The following is a 15,262-nucleotide window of genomic DNA, read 5'->3' on the forward strand; positions in this document are numbered from 1 at the left end:
GCGGCGCTCCCCGCCGGCCCCGGCCCCCGCATCCCCCCGGGACCCCCCAACTCCGCTCCCCCTCCCGCACCCCCCCCCCGGCCGCCCTCCCCCCCCCCCCCCGGAGCATTTCTTCTTGAGCTGTACATTGCTTTTTTCCCACTGTATCAATAGTGATCCAGCAAACTCTTGTCATTCCCACGTGCTTCTATCACAAAGCTTTTCAGCAGAAATATTTTTCTTAGGGACCTGCCAAGAACTCCCAGAGTTTGCAATGGCTTCGGTCTGACTGTCCCCATCTCGGAGCATTAACTGATGTACCCACAAGAAGTAGGATTTCCAGTAAGGAACGTCTCACTTGAAGCTAAAAAACATGTGTTTTCTGGAAGAAAGCTTTGAACTTGACATTACCCGTCATCTCCCCCCATCCCTGACTGGCTGATGGACTCTTGGATACATCCACAGACGTTCTTCAAAGAGCAGGAGGAACAGCCAAGAGTCACTGAATAACCCCAGTTGACAGGTTCTTCAGCAGAGGGGCATTGCCAGGAAAATAAAGTTCAGAAAGTTGGGATTTGTTTCAGCTCGTTCTGCCCTCGTTCTCGTGTTCTCCCGTTGAAGGCAGCGGAGTTTGCAAGCTCACCGTGCCTTCCAGGAATGGGCTCTTTAAATTATCTCTACCACGTCTCCGACAGGTTGTGAGGAAATGCAGCCTGCAGTGAAGCAACAGAAAAATCGTATGCCTTATTTAAATAATGGTCTTCGTTGCCTATTAAAATGTAACTTCTTGCTTTAAAATAGGATTAATTAAAATGTACAAGGATGCTATTCAGTTACATTTTATGCTTCAGCCCCATGCATACTTTTCATAACTCATTCCCAGAAGTAATATTCGGGGCAGGGCAGCATTCTCAGCGCTGCCATTAAAAGCACAAATGACTATAAAACCTGTTCCTTTCAAAAACTTGGCTCAAGTATGGCCATTGTTAGATTTTTCGTAACGTATTACTTTGGTCATTACTGTTTTGCAAGATAATTGTATCAATGATCTAACTTTTGACAGTATCCAAAGTGGCTGGAAATAGTTTGCTGCAGCACCTTTGTCTTTTAAAGGCCATTTGGGGCTTGTTATTTTAATCCTTGGGCAGCCTGATTTATCACTTCCAACATCTGTCAGCTGTGCTTTGTCTTGGAATTGATAGCGATAGTGTTACTGATTTTTCAACAGCAGCTGTTAGAGGTTCATTAGTTAGACTCTCAAAGGCAGTAGATAACTGTAATATTTTTCTTTGTTAATCATCTCTTACGTGGTGCAATAATACAGAGCTTCAAATCTGCTAGAAACGCGCAGCTTCCCTCGCTTTCTAATTTGTCAGAGGCATCCTTTTATTCACTTAATCTGGCTCAATTATTAAAACTCTCTTCCTCATAATGCAGTAAAAAATGGAATAATGGCACGTGAGCGGCGAGATAGAAAATCACCCTTTTGCTGCGCCGTCCTGAGCGTGGAGGGAGGTCACTCGGGGTCTCAGAGTTCACGTCCAAATATGAATCAACTCCGCAGATGAGATTAAGGGCTGTTCCATAATTGATTTTTAATTTAGAATTTACAAGGCGCACAAAACCTCGATGACAACTTCAGTAAAATCAGGTTCATTTCTAACAGATGCAGCGGTTTTTCGTTAATGCGTTTTCCCCACCCCATAAAATAATCTTAATGGTTAACTATGATTCTTTAAACATTTCTTCCCCCAAAAAATCCTTGCAAGCTGAGTGCCAGAGCGACTCCTGTTCAAAGCTTCCAGTGACCCCAGCATCCGTGAAGTCTCCTGCAGTGGAAAGCATATCAGTGCTACCAGTTCAACCAGCAACGCTCACCAACAGATAATTACAGTTCGAAATTAGTATTTTAATGAACTGATCTCAGCAAATGTAAAGCCAAATCTCCCAGGCATTAAAGAAAGAAGCAGGAGGGAAAATTATTAACTGCCAAGTTCAAGAGCGAGATGGTCAGCAGGTGCTGTCTTGGCAAAAGGGTTGAGTGTTCCTGTTTCAATTTGGGGTAAGAGGAGGCTTGTTTGGGTTTTGGTCCTGCAAGATGCTGAGCAGTGTCTGCCAGTGTCACGGTGGCTTCCGTGGGGACGGAAAACATCTGGGGCATCTCACAAGCTTTCCAGGTGACTAGAAATCTCTTCTAAAAATGACTAAATATGATTTTGGATGCCAGATTCATCCTAAAAGCACATCTCAGTCCCATGAGACAATTCACATGATCACGTTGCCAGTGAAGATCGGTGCAAAATAGGTTGCAAGAGCGCAGCCTGAATTTCACGGAAATATACACCATTGTGACCCAAAAAGCACCTGAAAATCACTTCCTTTCTAGATGTTGTCACAGCATGAATTGTGTTGTCTTCTTAAAGATGGACCTTGAACTGGTTTGCATCAGGCGCCGTGGTCATGCCAGGTGTAGGGAGAAGGTTGTGTAGAGGCAGGAGCAAACAGGTAGAGAGGTACCAAAAGAAACGTCCTCCTCACCACAGCCTTGACATGCGCTTGGACAGCCAGAAGACACAGGCCATCACCGAAAGGGAGACCACACACTCAGGTTTCCTCTTCTCTCTTCCAGTTACCAGGGTCAGAAACTATGCTTGAAATAAATGCACATTGAATTTTGAGGTCAGAGTTTCATCTTTTAGCCGTCTATCTTCAGAAGTCCTTCAGAAGTCCCACCTTGCTAGATTATTCCATTAGCATGTCATAGGCTCGATGACCTTTTTATTTTATTTGCTGAAGGACAGTCGATCTTTAACACAGTTCAAGACACTGTGTAGCCAGTCAGGGGCATCACTGACCCACTCCATGACACCATTTCCTTGTCTCTCCTGTTATGAACCAAAAATTCTTCTTGAATGTTTAATGCATTTATATATAGATATTATCTAAGTTTTCCATATCTATCAAAACTGAATTAGAACTTTTTGTACAAGACTTTTTTTTTTTCAGATATTCACAGAATACTTTACATTTATGTTACTTCTCCACCCTCCAAGAACAAGGGGATGCTTCATATATAGTAAAGAGAAAAGCTGCTTAGTAATATCAGACCAAATTACAAGACTCGTTCCTCTACAAACATACAAATAAGATACCTATTTTCTGCCTCAGAGATCTCTATTTTAGATTTAGGGGGAGAAAAACCAACCAAGTAGAAAGAAGTGAAGTCTTCAAGGGTAGAATTTGTGCACATTTTTTGGGAAGAAGCATTTCTCAGAACAATTCTTCTTTCAGCAAAATGGTAGATCAAGTCAATGCATGGATATCATTTAAAAGCTACCTGTGCAATAAGCAATTTATCCAACTGAGGCTGGAGAGAACCTAATCCTGCTTGGTGGGGTTGTGAGAAAGACAGCACATACTTTCCACAAACACATTTTCAAAAAAGGAAATCCTTGTGGGCTTCATTTTTAATTTTCACTTTTTTTTTTTCTCCTGCATCTTCTTTCTCCCATTTTTGTCTCTTTACTGAAGTGCTGTTTTAGTAAAATACTATTTTGCTTTCTCACAAAAACTGGAGAATTTTAAAGTGATTTTTTTTCTTGTAAAATATGATTCTGAGCTTGAAGTATCTGTTGTGGTTAAAAATATGCAATGAAATCGTAGCCTGGGTCGGAACTTCTCCCAACATCCCCCTTCGTTTTAGATTCGTATTTTTGTCTGTGGGTTCTTTGAATGTTATCATCTCGTATCCTCATTAAAGCAAAGATTCCTACCTGTTACCTCCCCTAGCCTTTAGGTATGTACAGATGTAGATAGAGCTCCTTTTCTCTCTGATCTGTTGAGGAAAAACTGGCAAAGCACCTTTCAGCGGCGCGCCGTGAACCGCACTTCATTAGCTCCCCGCACGCTGCCGGCAGAGCAGGAGAGGAACTTGCCATATTAGAAGGATGGAGAAATAATGCTGAGTCGCACGGTGGCTTTCATGTTCCCAATTTATGTTTCCCAACTTACCTTCTGTGACAGTTTGAAACTCCTGAAAGGCAAAAGGCTAAAAAGTGAGAGAAAGCTTCAGGCTTTCCCTTGCTATCACGTCTCTCTCCCAGGTATTTAAGTGCGTACTTGTGTTTAGCAGTAACAGTTGACTTTCAGACAACGGTATGTCAGAAAGTATTAATATTCACAATTAATATATTGATATATCATTTTATTCTGTCATTCCTCATTTGCCTTCTGTCATTTTCCTATGAGACCACTCCGATGCTTTCCCAGCGATGCTGCAGAGCAATGGGTTTGGAGGAAGCCCCGTCACCACTCCCTGGTAGCAGGACGTGGTACAGCAAGGATGGCTTCCCTTCTGTCGCCAGGGATGCATCCCTCTGCAGGGGGGTGGAATTGCTTTGTAGGGTTCATTTACAAGCAGAAAATTTAATGGGCTGCAAGGTTCGGTCGTGAAGTCTGTTTTTTTTTTCTGCTGAAGCAGCTTGTCATTTTAGTTTTAACTACAGGAGACAGGACAAAATTGTTAAAGCAATCCAATTATATTAGCTATTGAACAGGGGATTTCTGTCCACCTTGCCTGAGTGAAAGGAAGTAGCAATAGCTGCATTAGCCTTTAAAATCTCCCAAATTGCAACACTCCTCCCAACACAGAGTCATAGAATCGCCCAGGTTGGAAAGGACCTTTCAGATCACCGAGTCCGACCATCAACCTAACCCTGACAAATCCATCTCTAAACCATGTCCCTCAGAACGATGTCTACCTGGCTTTTCAATACCTCCAGGGATGACGATTCCACCACTTCCCTGGGCAGCCTATTCCAATGCTTGACAACCCTTCTGGTGTAGAAATTTCTCCTAATCTCCAATCTAAACCTTCTCTGGTGCAACTTGACACCATTTCCTCTTTTTCTATCACCTGTTACTTGGGGCTGGAGGACTTTTGAGAAGTCTGGCTACTTTGGAGGACTTCTGAGAAGTCTGGCTACTCTGCTGCCACCCAGCACTTCCAACAATCCGCCCCCTGCTCTGCATCCATCCCCCCCCCCATAAAAGCTACCTTTGCTGAAATTATCACAGCGAACCCCACAGTCCCTCTTTTTGCTCCATTTAAAAATGAGACAGAAATCAAGCAGGCGAGCTCTGAATTTCTGACTTAACTTTATCTTTGCACCAGAGTGTTTCAAAGAGTCTCTCATCACCCAGAGGCGAGAGAAAGGCACTCACAGCAACCACCTGGCATTTATTTCTTTCCAGTTTAACGAGGGAGAGGTTGTACAAGCATAGGGAAGCGTTTCGGGTGCCTGGAGAGCGAGGGCATCCTCAGTTACAAGGTTCAGCCTCCCTTCTGAATATTCACATCCCACCACCCCCGTTAGCACGGGGAAATGGTGATGGCAAGTTCTTCATTTACACGGAGAAATAATTAATTCCCAGCTTTTGACAAATGCATAATGAAACTAGGGAAGCTCAACTAATCAAGGTAATGGGCAGGACCTTCAGTAATATTCAGGTCCCGCTTTTGCTGGTGTGCTGCTCACACCTCTCCTCTCTTCCAGCCTCCAAACTGCAAGTGCTGCTCCCAGAGACACAAAGACCCTGCTCCCAACCTCCAGCTGAGATGTCTTTTCTCATTTCTTTTGATTTTTGAGGTTCTGATAAAAGTCCATCCCTGCTCACTCTGGTCTTTCCCACCAGCCCAGTGCTGGGAGGACTATATAGGACATGGATGGCTCCTGGGCTCCCCATGGGCTGCCAGGCAGGTAGTTGCCATCACCAGGACGTGGGGAGCACCACCAGGAGCCCACAGGGGATGGGACAGTCACCCTGAGCACCTTGGGGTCCCTCATCAACTGCACCATAACCCCAGCAGAAGAATTTGGATCAGGAAGTAAAACAAGCAGCCAACTATGTTGGCCATGTTTTAGCAGCCGCTTCATCTCAAATATTTCAAGCCATTTCTTTTTACTTTCTTCACAACCGAAATAAAACACAGAAGTGGGTTGTATTCCTTTGGATCTCTCTTGTTATTTTCCCAGTATGGGAGCCCCACACCTTGCTGTCAGGCCCTCAGGTAATCACATACACTTTTTAACTTACACAACCGTTTTCTAATAAGTAGCTTATATCAACTCCTCTATACTTATCTAATTCAAAGTACACCTTCTGAGAAAAAACACAAGCCCTAAACGGTGGCAAAAAGTTACATGCCTCCTACAAAACAGAGTGCACACTCCGTTTTCACTTGCTCCAGCTGCCCTTGTCTAATTCCTGGTGGCTCAGGGGCTGCTTGGCTGGGAGCCGGATTGCAAAGTCAGGAGGAGGAGGAAGAGAAGGAATCAGTAAAAATCTTATGACCTGTCTGGAAATGAACAATTATTTTGATTCAGTGCAAAGCAATTCCTTGTTTCTCGGGGCAGGCTGACCTGAGCGTTTTTGTTTTCTCAAGGGGAATCCAAAAGCTTCCCAGCAGAATTTTTAGGAGAAGGGATCAAAAATTTAAAAAATTTCCAAGCAAATGTGTTTGGGCACCTGAAGATCCTGGCATCCTTAAGGATATTTCTGCGTGGTAACCCAAATTATTAATTCACAGCTTCCATTCCTAGCAAAAGCTGCAGTAGTAAATGAAAGTTAATCCACCTTACAATTACGAGGGCACACAGGCTTATAACATCCTGAAACATAAGGCTGCGACTAGATGGAACAAACATGGTTCTTTTGTACAGTCCTACTGAAAGATGTTGCTTAATTCCTGAATTCCTTGAAGCATTCCTGACAGCGATCACGTCTGCTGCCTTAAAACCCATCACGGCCTCCGCCTTTGGGAAAAGCATATTTAATAATCAGTAAAGTTCAAGCTCAGCTTGTTGTGATGAATTATTAGAACCCGTCATCGTTTTCCTGAGAAAAAAAAAAAAAAAAAGAAGTCTATAATGGAATACAATTTTATGTTTTTCCATTTAATTGATGACGGGCTGAGTTTTTATTAATCTTTTTGGGCTCCACTGTAAGATGCTGAAAAAGCTAATATGAGATCATTGTATCTGGTTAATGCGTGTGCTTTGCAGAATTGATAAGGCCCGCCAAGACATAAATTATTTAAAATTTGATAAATGTGTTGAAATCATTGAATTTTCAAACAGACAAAGCAGAGCTATTTCTCTTCCCATTCCCTCCTCCTCCCCCCAAGTCCCTTCAAAGGGAGGGTTTTGTGCAGCCGCTCGGTGATGCTGCCTTATCCCTGCTTGGAAGGGACTGCAATTAGCACGAGGAAAACGGAGAAATATCCTGTGCTGCTGCGGTGGTAACACAAATATAAACCCAGGAGATACAGCCTCAGGGATGGGAGAGAGCGTGGAGCCCACTGGAAGCCTCCCAGTATGAGTTTTTCACTGGTGAAACTGGGGGCGGGAGGAGGTTACTGAGTACCACCTCCCTCCCACCACCCCTTCCTCTCCGGTGGAATGAAAAGCTCACAGCCAGTGAGCTGTTTATCCCAACAGACCTATTTATTTCAGCTAATTGCTGAGAATTTTTAAATGGTTCCTGGCAGGGGTGAAGCTATAGAAATGATTGCTGGTGATTGATGAATAACCTGGATAAAATTCCCCAAGCATCAAACTGATTAACTCTTACTTGGGTACGCCTGCTCATGTTTAGGTGGGAGCAAGTTCCAGATGATTAGAACCAAATTTATTTGGGCAAATAGAGAAAACACAGCATTTACTGGTACCAGCATCTCACCAACTCGGGCTCCATTCTCAAAAACCAGCACACAGGGAAGGTTATTTAACCCTGTGCTGCTCTACCATGGCCAGGATCATTCGGGGAAGAGAAAGGTTTTGAAGAGCAATGCCAAGCGTGCAGGAAGAACCAATGGTTTGAAGTTTAAAACTCCATAAATATAAACCACATCAGACTTTGGTTCAAGCCGTTCTTGTGGTTAATGTAGCAAAAGAAAAGGGTGAAGGCACATTGTGGATTCTGAGCATCTCTACGGGTCCAAGATTATGTTTCTTACTGGAAGATATCTACAGCCTAATGGAAATTTTGGGGTAACTGGGTGACGTTTTACAGCCTCTGTAATATGGAAAAAGATTAGGCGATTTCTTCTATTTGGAAATTGATGGTTTGGAGGGAAGGGGAAAATGCAGGTGCAGCAGAGGAGAACCACAGCAATAGCCATCTATTTAAATGTATGCACTAACTTCCCTAAGCCAGTATTTTTCAAATACCCTGCTAGCAATATTTTCCACTATAGAGAAGCATCAGAGTGAAATGGGAAGATGCTGAGGAAGTCATTTTTTTTTTCCAGCATGTGCTGCATTCTTTTAATGCCCTTTTTTTTTTTTTTTGATTTCCCGGAAATTGCTAACCATTGTGAATAAACAGCTGAACAAAGAGCATCTCCCCATCCTCACTAATAGCAAAAAGCTGCCGTGGCGATGTACGGAGGAGAATGATGCATTAGAGTTCCCTCCTCTTATGTTGCAGAAAGCTTTATTCAAAATAGGGAAAAAAAAACCCACCAAACCCTAAATCTGCACATGCACAAAGACGGTTTTACATCAAAAGAGCCCAAATATTATTCACGTTTGTGAACAATGCACCCTCATTCCTGCTCCGGCGCTGAGCAAAACCCGGCGCTTCTTTTTAATGAACGTTTTAATGAACGTTTGCAAAACACGACACATGAACGACCCAGAGCCTGCAAAGCCCCCTTCCCTGCAACCCGCCAAGCTGGCAACTCCGCCAGCCTCCCAAGCCCATTCCTACAGTGAAACCAGTGAAACAAGACAGCAGTGGGATCCAGCAGAGTCAAGAATTAACGAGGGATCGGAGAACCCCACAGTCTGCAAACTATTTCGAAGAGGAGGAGGAAGGAATGACTCAGGTTAAGTGTAAAGTACAACTTGGAGCAGTGGCTGGCGATTGCTATCCTCACACAGGCGTATTAAATCCTTATAATTTGTCATATTAATAATTTTGTATGCCCACATGATGAAAGCTGTGTCGTTGCCACATGAAACAGTCGGCATCACTGTAGCTCTGGGGACGCGTTTCATGCATGGTAATTTTGTGTGTACTTATAACTACACCTCATTTGGGGTACTTATTAAAAATAGTAGTAGGAACTGCTATAGCAGTAATTCTGCAATTCCATCACAGTTTTGAAATACCTGTGCCCTAATACCTTATTGATGTGGCAAACCCACCTGGTTTTAGCGTGCATTCATGTTTCCCACCCTCCAGCCATCCCCAGCGTTATACCCACATATTTCTTCTTTCTATATCAGAGCCTGCTCAAAAAAGCAGTTGGGAAAGCAATGCTCTGCTGGCTCATTTGGAGTGAGAGCCCCCTGAAGAGACATACATTGAGTATTAGCAGTAACACATGATTCGATGCCCTCTAGATCTCTTCATAAAAGGAGAGGGGAGAAAAGCCAAAGAGCCATTGCACGGATTTCAATAAACATTGCAACAGAAAAGTAGCCCAGGAGGACAAACGCGGGTGCTCCTGTGCCCTTGCCAGAGGGCAGGCTGAGCTGGGGGCAGACACAAGCCAGGTTAGAACCTCCTGTGAACCAAATGGCTTCATTTCTATGTATTTCTCCCTAAAATTTCCAACCACAGTTCCCTCCAGCTCAGTTACCAACAAAAATACCATCTATAGGTGCCCACAGCTTTGAGCGGTCATCAGCACTTTAAGCAGTAGATCATTTAGCCACGCGAGCACAGAGAAAACTTTCTAGTATTTCAGCACTGTCAGACCCCTGGTCCCAGCTGGAATCTAGAAATGCAGCAAAAAGCCTCTTTTTTTTTTGTGCTTCTCAAGGCCTCGAGTCAGATTTGGGGGTGAAGGATGGGTGAACATGGGCATCAGGGGAGTTGTTTCCCTGGCAGTGGGGCTGGCCAGCTGGTCTCAGCATCACCCAGCCAAGCCTGAGCTCACCAGCAGCCTTAAAAGTGGCCGGAGAACCATGAATAAACATGACATTGCTTCACCAGGAGCTTTCCATCACAGCAGAAACGATGCTTCCCCCAGCCTCGTTATGACAGCGCTATTTGTGCTGGTACAGATAAGCATCTGTCACTGTTTCCATTAGAATCTCCTATTTTCCTGGGTTCATAGCTCAGCCATAAAAAACGTAGCGGAGAGGCAGAAAGTTGACGTACAAGGTCTCAAGCTGGGAGTGATCGTTGTTGTCTTCCCCCCCCTCCCCTTTCTAATCCAAAGAAGAAAATAACAGAGACACACCTGACCACTACGTTTTTGATCCAGCTGTAGATTTATTTAGCACTAGTGATGGCCACCTTTCAGTATTCCAAGTCGTGAATGTTGCCATGGTGGCCACCTTTCAACCTGCAACATTAATTACTGCATTAGGGATGATCAGAAGAACATGTGGGACGTGGGTTTGGGCTCTGGGTTAGAGCCTATTGCTAGAGAACAGGCCCCAGTGAAGGTTAAGGGCTTTGGAGTTTCTGATCTTTGCCAGATGATGAAATGAAAAATTGAAGATTAGAGGAGTAACAACTGAATATTATAGCAAGTGAATACTGCTGGGAACTGACGGCGTAGAAGACCCCTCTGGGATCAGCAGAAGAGGGAAAAGCAAGCCCAGCATCCCAGTTTCCCCAGTGCTTTGGCTGTTTCAGGCAAAATTCCACCCCGTGATCTTGCTTTGGTTGCCTACTGGCTAGGGAAGACCCCATCCTGTGCAGGAGCACCGCCGGGAGCCCACCATCCTGACCCTGGCACTTAGAGATTGGTGCTGAAGTGAGTGAGGAGGAGGAGGTGGTGGCAAATTTGGGGATGAGGGCAGCACAACCCTCTTCTTTCTTTGTTCCATTTTAAGTGCTTTTTCCTTCTGTTCACACATTTTGTAAGAATAATTGCAGCTGGAAAAGTTTTCCTTTGTACATTAGGAGAAGAGGGAACGGCCTCAAGTTGCGCCAGGGGAGGTTTAGATTGGATATTAGGAGAAATTTCTTCACTGTAAGGGTTGTCAAGCCTTGGAACAGGCTGCCCGGGGAAGTGGTGGAGTCACAGTCCCTGGAGGTGTTTAATAGACGTGTAGATGTGGTGCTGAGGGACATGGTTTAGTGGTGGACTTGGCAGGGCTACCATAACAGTTGGACTCAATGACCTCAAACGTCTCTTTCAACCTAAATAATTCTATGATGCCATAAGACAGTCCTGAAGAGAACAAACCCTGAAAACACGTTCTCCAAAACTTACATTCAAGCTTTAAAGGACCTAAAAAGTTAGGTGATCATTTCTGGCCTCTTGAAAGACAGATCCTGCTTTTGACCTCTTGAACATATGCTCAAGTTCTGCATTTTCACCAGGACGTCTCTCACAGTGTACAGGAAGAACGTACATGGACAACGTGTTTCTACATTAAATTGGAAATCTGCTCCATGCTGAGACCTGCGTGTTGGACTCTGAAATCTAACGCCATTCTATCCTTACCAGAAGTATTTTTTGCATTAGACTTTGCTTGACCTCGTCACGTCTCTGAGGAATGCTGAGATGTGCTTCGGGGCCGGGATCGCTCAGCGCTTCTTGAAGGCTGGGCCTGGCTAAAATACAGGCAACTTGGCACCTGAAACCAACACACCAACACTGTGGTTGTTTTCATGCTCTGTCTCAAGTTAAGAGCACAAATGGGTGTGTTAAATTTGGAAAAAATGGAAAAGATAACACCAGAAAAGATAAATGTATAACAAACATTTTAGTACACAGTTACAAGACCAGAAACAGTGGAGTAAGAGAGGACTTTAAGCTTAAAGCAGTTGGGAAGTTAATTGGGGAGCAAAAAAACAAAGGGGAATGGAAAAATTCTGCTTTTCTATTTCACTCCATCTTTTAGCAGAGGTGCCACTTTGCTGTTCAGGTTTTCCAGCATCCTTAGATGTGTTTTTATCTCAAAAAATCTGGAGCAAAGGATGTCTAACCCTGGTCCTCAACCTATCCAGAGATTTATCTGTTTCTCCCCCTGGATGGCTCCCACTGAGCTTTTTTGCATCTTCTATAAGCTATTTTCAGTAAAATCCTTGAGGATTCATAGGGCAGCAGAAGTTACTCATTAGAGTAGTCCACCTGACTGGACTGAGTTAGACCCTATTAGTGTAAAAATAAATATTAACAGCTCCTTTTGTATTTCGACAGTCGTATTTTCACACTTTATTCAACTCTTTTCTTTCTGTTTCGAAACAGGTATTTTGTGACGCTAATCAAGTCGTACAGGCCACAGACGTGCTGGACTGGGAAGACAAAGAAGCTGCAGAGACATTGGTTGACAACGTGGTCCACTCCAGGATCATCAATCCTTTGCGCCTCTTCGTTAAGCCATCTCCGGTTCTGAAGCACGGCCAGGTGTCCTACTCGGACAGCATAGAAAATTTTTGGGATTGGTTGTCCAACATCACGGAGGTTCAGGAATCTCTGGCACGAACTAAACGCAGACCTATAGTAAAAACTGGGAAATTCAAGAAAATGTTTGGATGGGGCGACTTCCACTCTAACATCAAAACTGTTAAGCTGAACCTCCTGATCACAGGGAAAATCGTCGATCACGGCAATGGGACCTTCAGCGTTTATTTCCGACATAACTCCACGGGTCTGGGAAACGTTTCCGTAAGCCTGGTGCCACCTTCCAAAGTGGTTGAGTTCGAATCGTCTCCCCAGTCAACACTGGAGACCAAGGAATCCAAGTCCTTCAACTGCCGAATCGAGTACGAAAAAACAGACCGCGCTAAAAAAACTGCCTTGTGCAATTTTGACCCTTCAAAGATCTGCTACCAAGAGCAGACTCAAAGCCATGTCTCCTGGTTGTGTTCCAAACCCTTTAAAGTGATCTGCATTTACATTGCTTTCTACAGCGTAGATTACAAACTGGTGCAGAAGGTCTGTCCTGATTACAACTACCATAGCGAGACTCCGTACCTGTCCTCCGGCTGATACAACAATCCTGGGCAACTCTAGAGATACAGCAGCAGGCATAGAAATAAGCATTTCCATTAACCTTTTGGAGAAGAATTATGTTTTCCTATCAGGTTAAGAAGTCTTCGGGAAAAAAAATAAAATGTAGCTGTGTGTGTGCTGTATCGTAAATAATCACACTCTTTACGTAACAACCACTTTCATTTGAGACCATTGCGTTTTCGCTCTCTTCATTAATAAGGGAACTGCCAGGCAGACACATGACAAAAATGAAACAAAATTATGTCTGTAATGAGCACCGATCTTGCAAATCACTTTTTTTTCAACTAGATTCTATGGCAGAGGGGTTGTCTTTTACTTAAACTGGCCAGCACTTGGCAGGATCCTATTTCTCATTGGGAACTTTAAAAGATGACAATATAAAGAACAAATGATTAAGCAGACTCCCAGCTGCTTATATAAAAAAATCCAAATGAACAGCTCTCCCACTATTTTCATGAGGAATGTTACCCACACAGGGCTCAAGGGTCAAGTCCAAATACTAAGAGAAAGTGCTATTTCTAGGACACAAAAAAAAGGAATCTGCATTTCTATGAGTTGTAGTAGTTGTACGCAGTCATTGAAGTGAAGAGTGAGTAGTTCTTCCTTCAGACTTCTTCCCCCACAGATATGCAATGATCTAATTAGACATTGATGAGCTTTAGTTTATTAGAGCCACCAAGTGGGCAGGTTTGGTGTACGTTGCCTTCCTTCTGTGGTCATCGTTGGTTTTGGTTCGTCTCAAGCGTTTGCATCTACACCAGCTCTAGTTTTACAGTGGTGGAGATCGTACCCACCTTGGAGAAAAGATAATCTCTGTTTAAGTCTGATGACAACAGGGACTGGCTTCCACCTACAGGAAGCATTTCCCTTGCTCTCTTACCCCTCTGAGCACTGTCTTGCTGCATGGAAAATACACCACAGCATTCAGGATGATACCTGAATAAGCTTCTGCTTAATGGCACCCAATCGTCTTCCTTAGTATCGCGTTGCGGACCTTAACTCAAAATACAAGCAATGACAATGTGCCCTTGTGGCCAAGAGGGCCAATGGCATCCTGGGGGGGAAGAGTGTGGCCAGCAGGTCAAGGGAGGTCATCCTGCCCCTCTGCTCTGCCCTGGGGAGGCCCCATCTGGAGCACTGGGTCCAGTTCTGGGCTCCCCCAGTTCCAGAAGGACAGGGAACTGCTGGAAAGGGGACAGCAGAGGGCTAGAAAGGTGATCGGGGCCTGGAACATCTCTCTGATGAGGAGATGCTGAGGGACTTGGGTCTTTTTAGTCTGGAGAAGGCTGAGGGGGGATCTGATCAATGCTTATAAATACTTAAAGGGTGGGCATCAAGAGGAAGGGACCAGTCTTTTTTCAGTGGTGCCCAGGGACAGGACAAGAGGAAATGGGCACAAACTTGAATATAAGAAGTTCCACCTAAACATGAGGAGGAACTTCTTTACTTTGAGGGTGGCAGAGCACTAGAACAAGCTACCCAGAAAGGTGGTGGAGTCTCCTTCTCTGGAGACATTCAAACCCACCTGGACAAGTTGCTGTGCAACCTGCTCTGGGGGGGTTGGACTAGATGATCTCCAGAGGTCCCTTCCAACCCCAGGTGATTCTGTGACAAATTAAGAGGACAATAAAAATCTATGCATCTTCATCTCACGAGGAGGATTTCAAACAATTGCTCTCAAGGTGAAAACACCCAGCCAGACTTTCCCCTCCTACAGAACAGCACCATCGTGCCCCAGTCAGTTGTAACCCTTGGGCATTGACTTTGCTGCTGCCACCAGTTTGCTGTCACGGTTCTTTGTGACAGTTCTGGTGTCACAGGTCCCGAGGAAGAAGGTGGCTGAGGAGGGGCTTTTTATTGCTCCCAATCAAACTTCCATGCAGGGTCCAAGGAGTTACACACCACTTAAATGAAGGACTGAGTTAAATGAGTTAAAATACTCCATTCAAGCCGAGGTGAAAACACCCAGCCAGACTTTCCCCCAGAACAGCACCATCGTGCCCCAGTCAGTTGTAACCCTTGGGCATTGACTTTGCTGCTGCCACCAGTTTGCTGTCACGGTTCTTTGTGACAGTTCTGGTGTCACAGGTCCCGAGGAAGAAGGTGGCTGAGGAGGGGCTTTTTATTGCTCCCAATCAAACTTCCATGCAGGGTCCAAGGAGTTACACACCACTTAAATGAAGGACTGAGTTAAATGAGTTAAAATACTCCATTCAAGCGGTGTGTGTGCAGAAAAATGACTGACAGGTCAGAAGGACTCACTCACGAGATTCATTCTGAGTTCCTGGGTTAATT

At 44.4% G+C, this 15,262-nt stretch overlaps 1 protein-coding gene across 1 annotated transcript in view; it reads left to right on the top strand.

Moving 5' to 3' along the window:
• Positions 1-14,023, top strand: part of NXPH2 (neurexophilin 2) — a 40,487-nt gene extending 26,464 nt beyond the window's left edge. The window contains exon 2 of the mRNA XM_014941140.1: positions 12,200-14,023. Coding sequence (XP_014796626.1) covers positions 12,200-12,943 — 744 coding nt within the window. The 3' untranslated portion in view covers positions 12,944-14,023. The remainder of the gene's footprint in view (positions 1-12,199) is intronic.
• Positions 14,024-15,262: the final 1,239 nt, after the last annotated feature.

This window comes from Calidris pugnax, unplaced genomic scaffold, assembly GCF_001431845.1.
Source record: "Calidris pugnax isolate Ruff unplaced genomic scaffold, ASM143184v1 scaffold60, whole genome shotgun sequence".
NCBI lineage: Eukaryota > Metazoa > Chordata > Aves > Charadriiformes > Scolopacidae > Calidris > Calidris pugnax.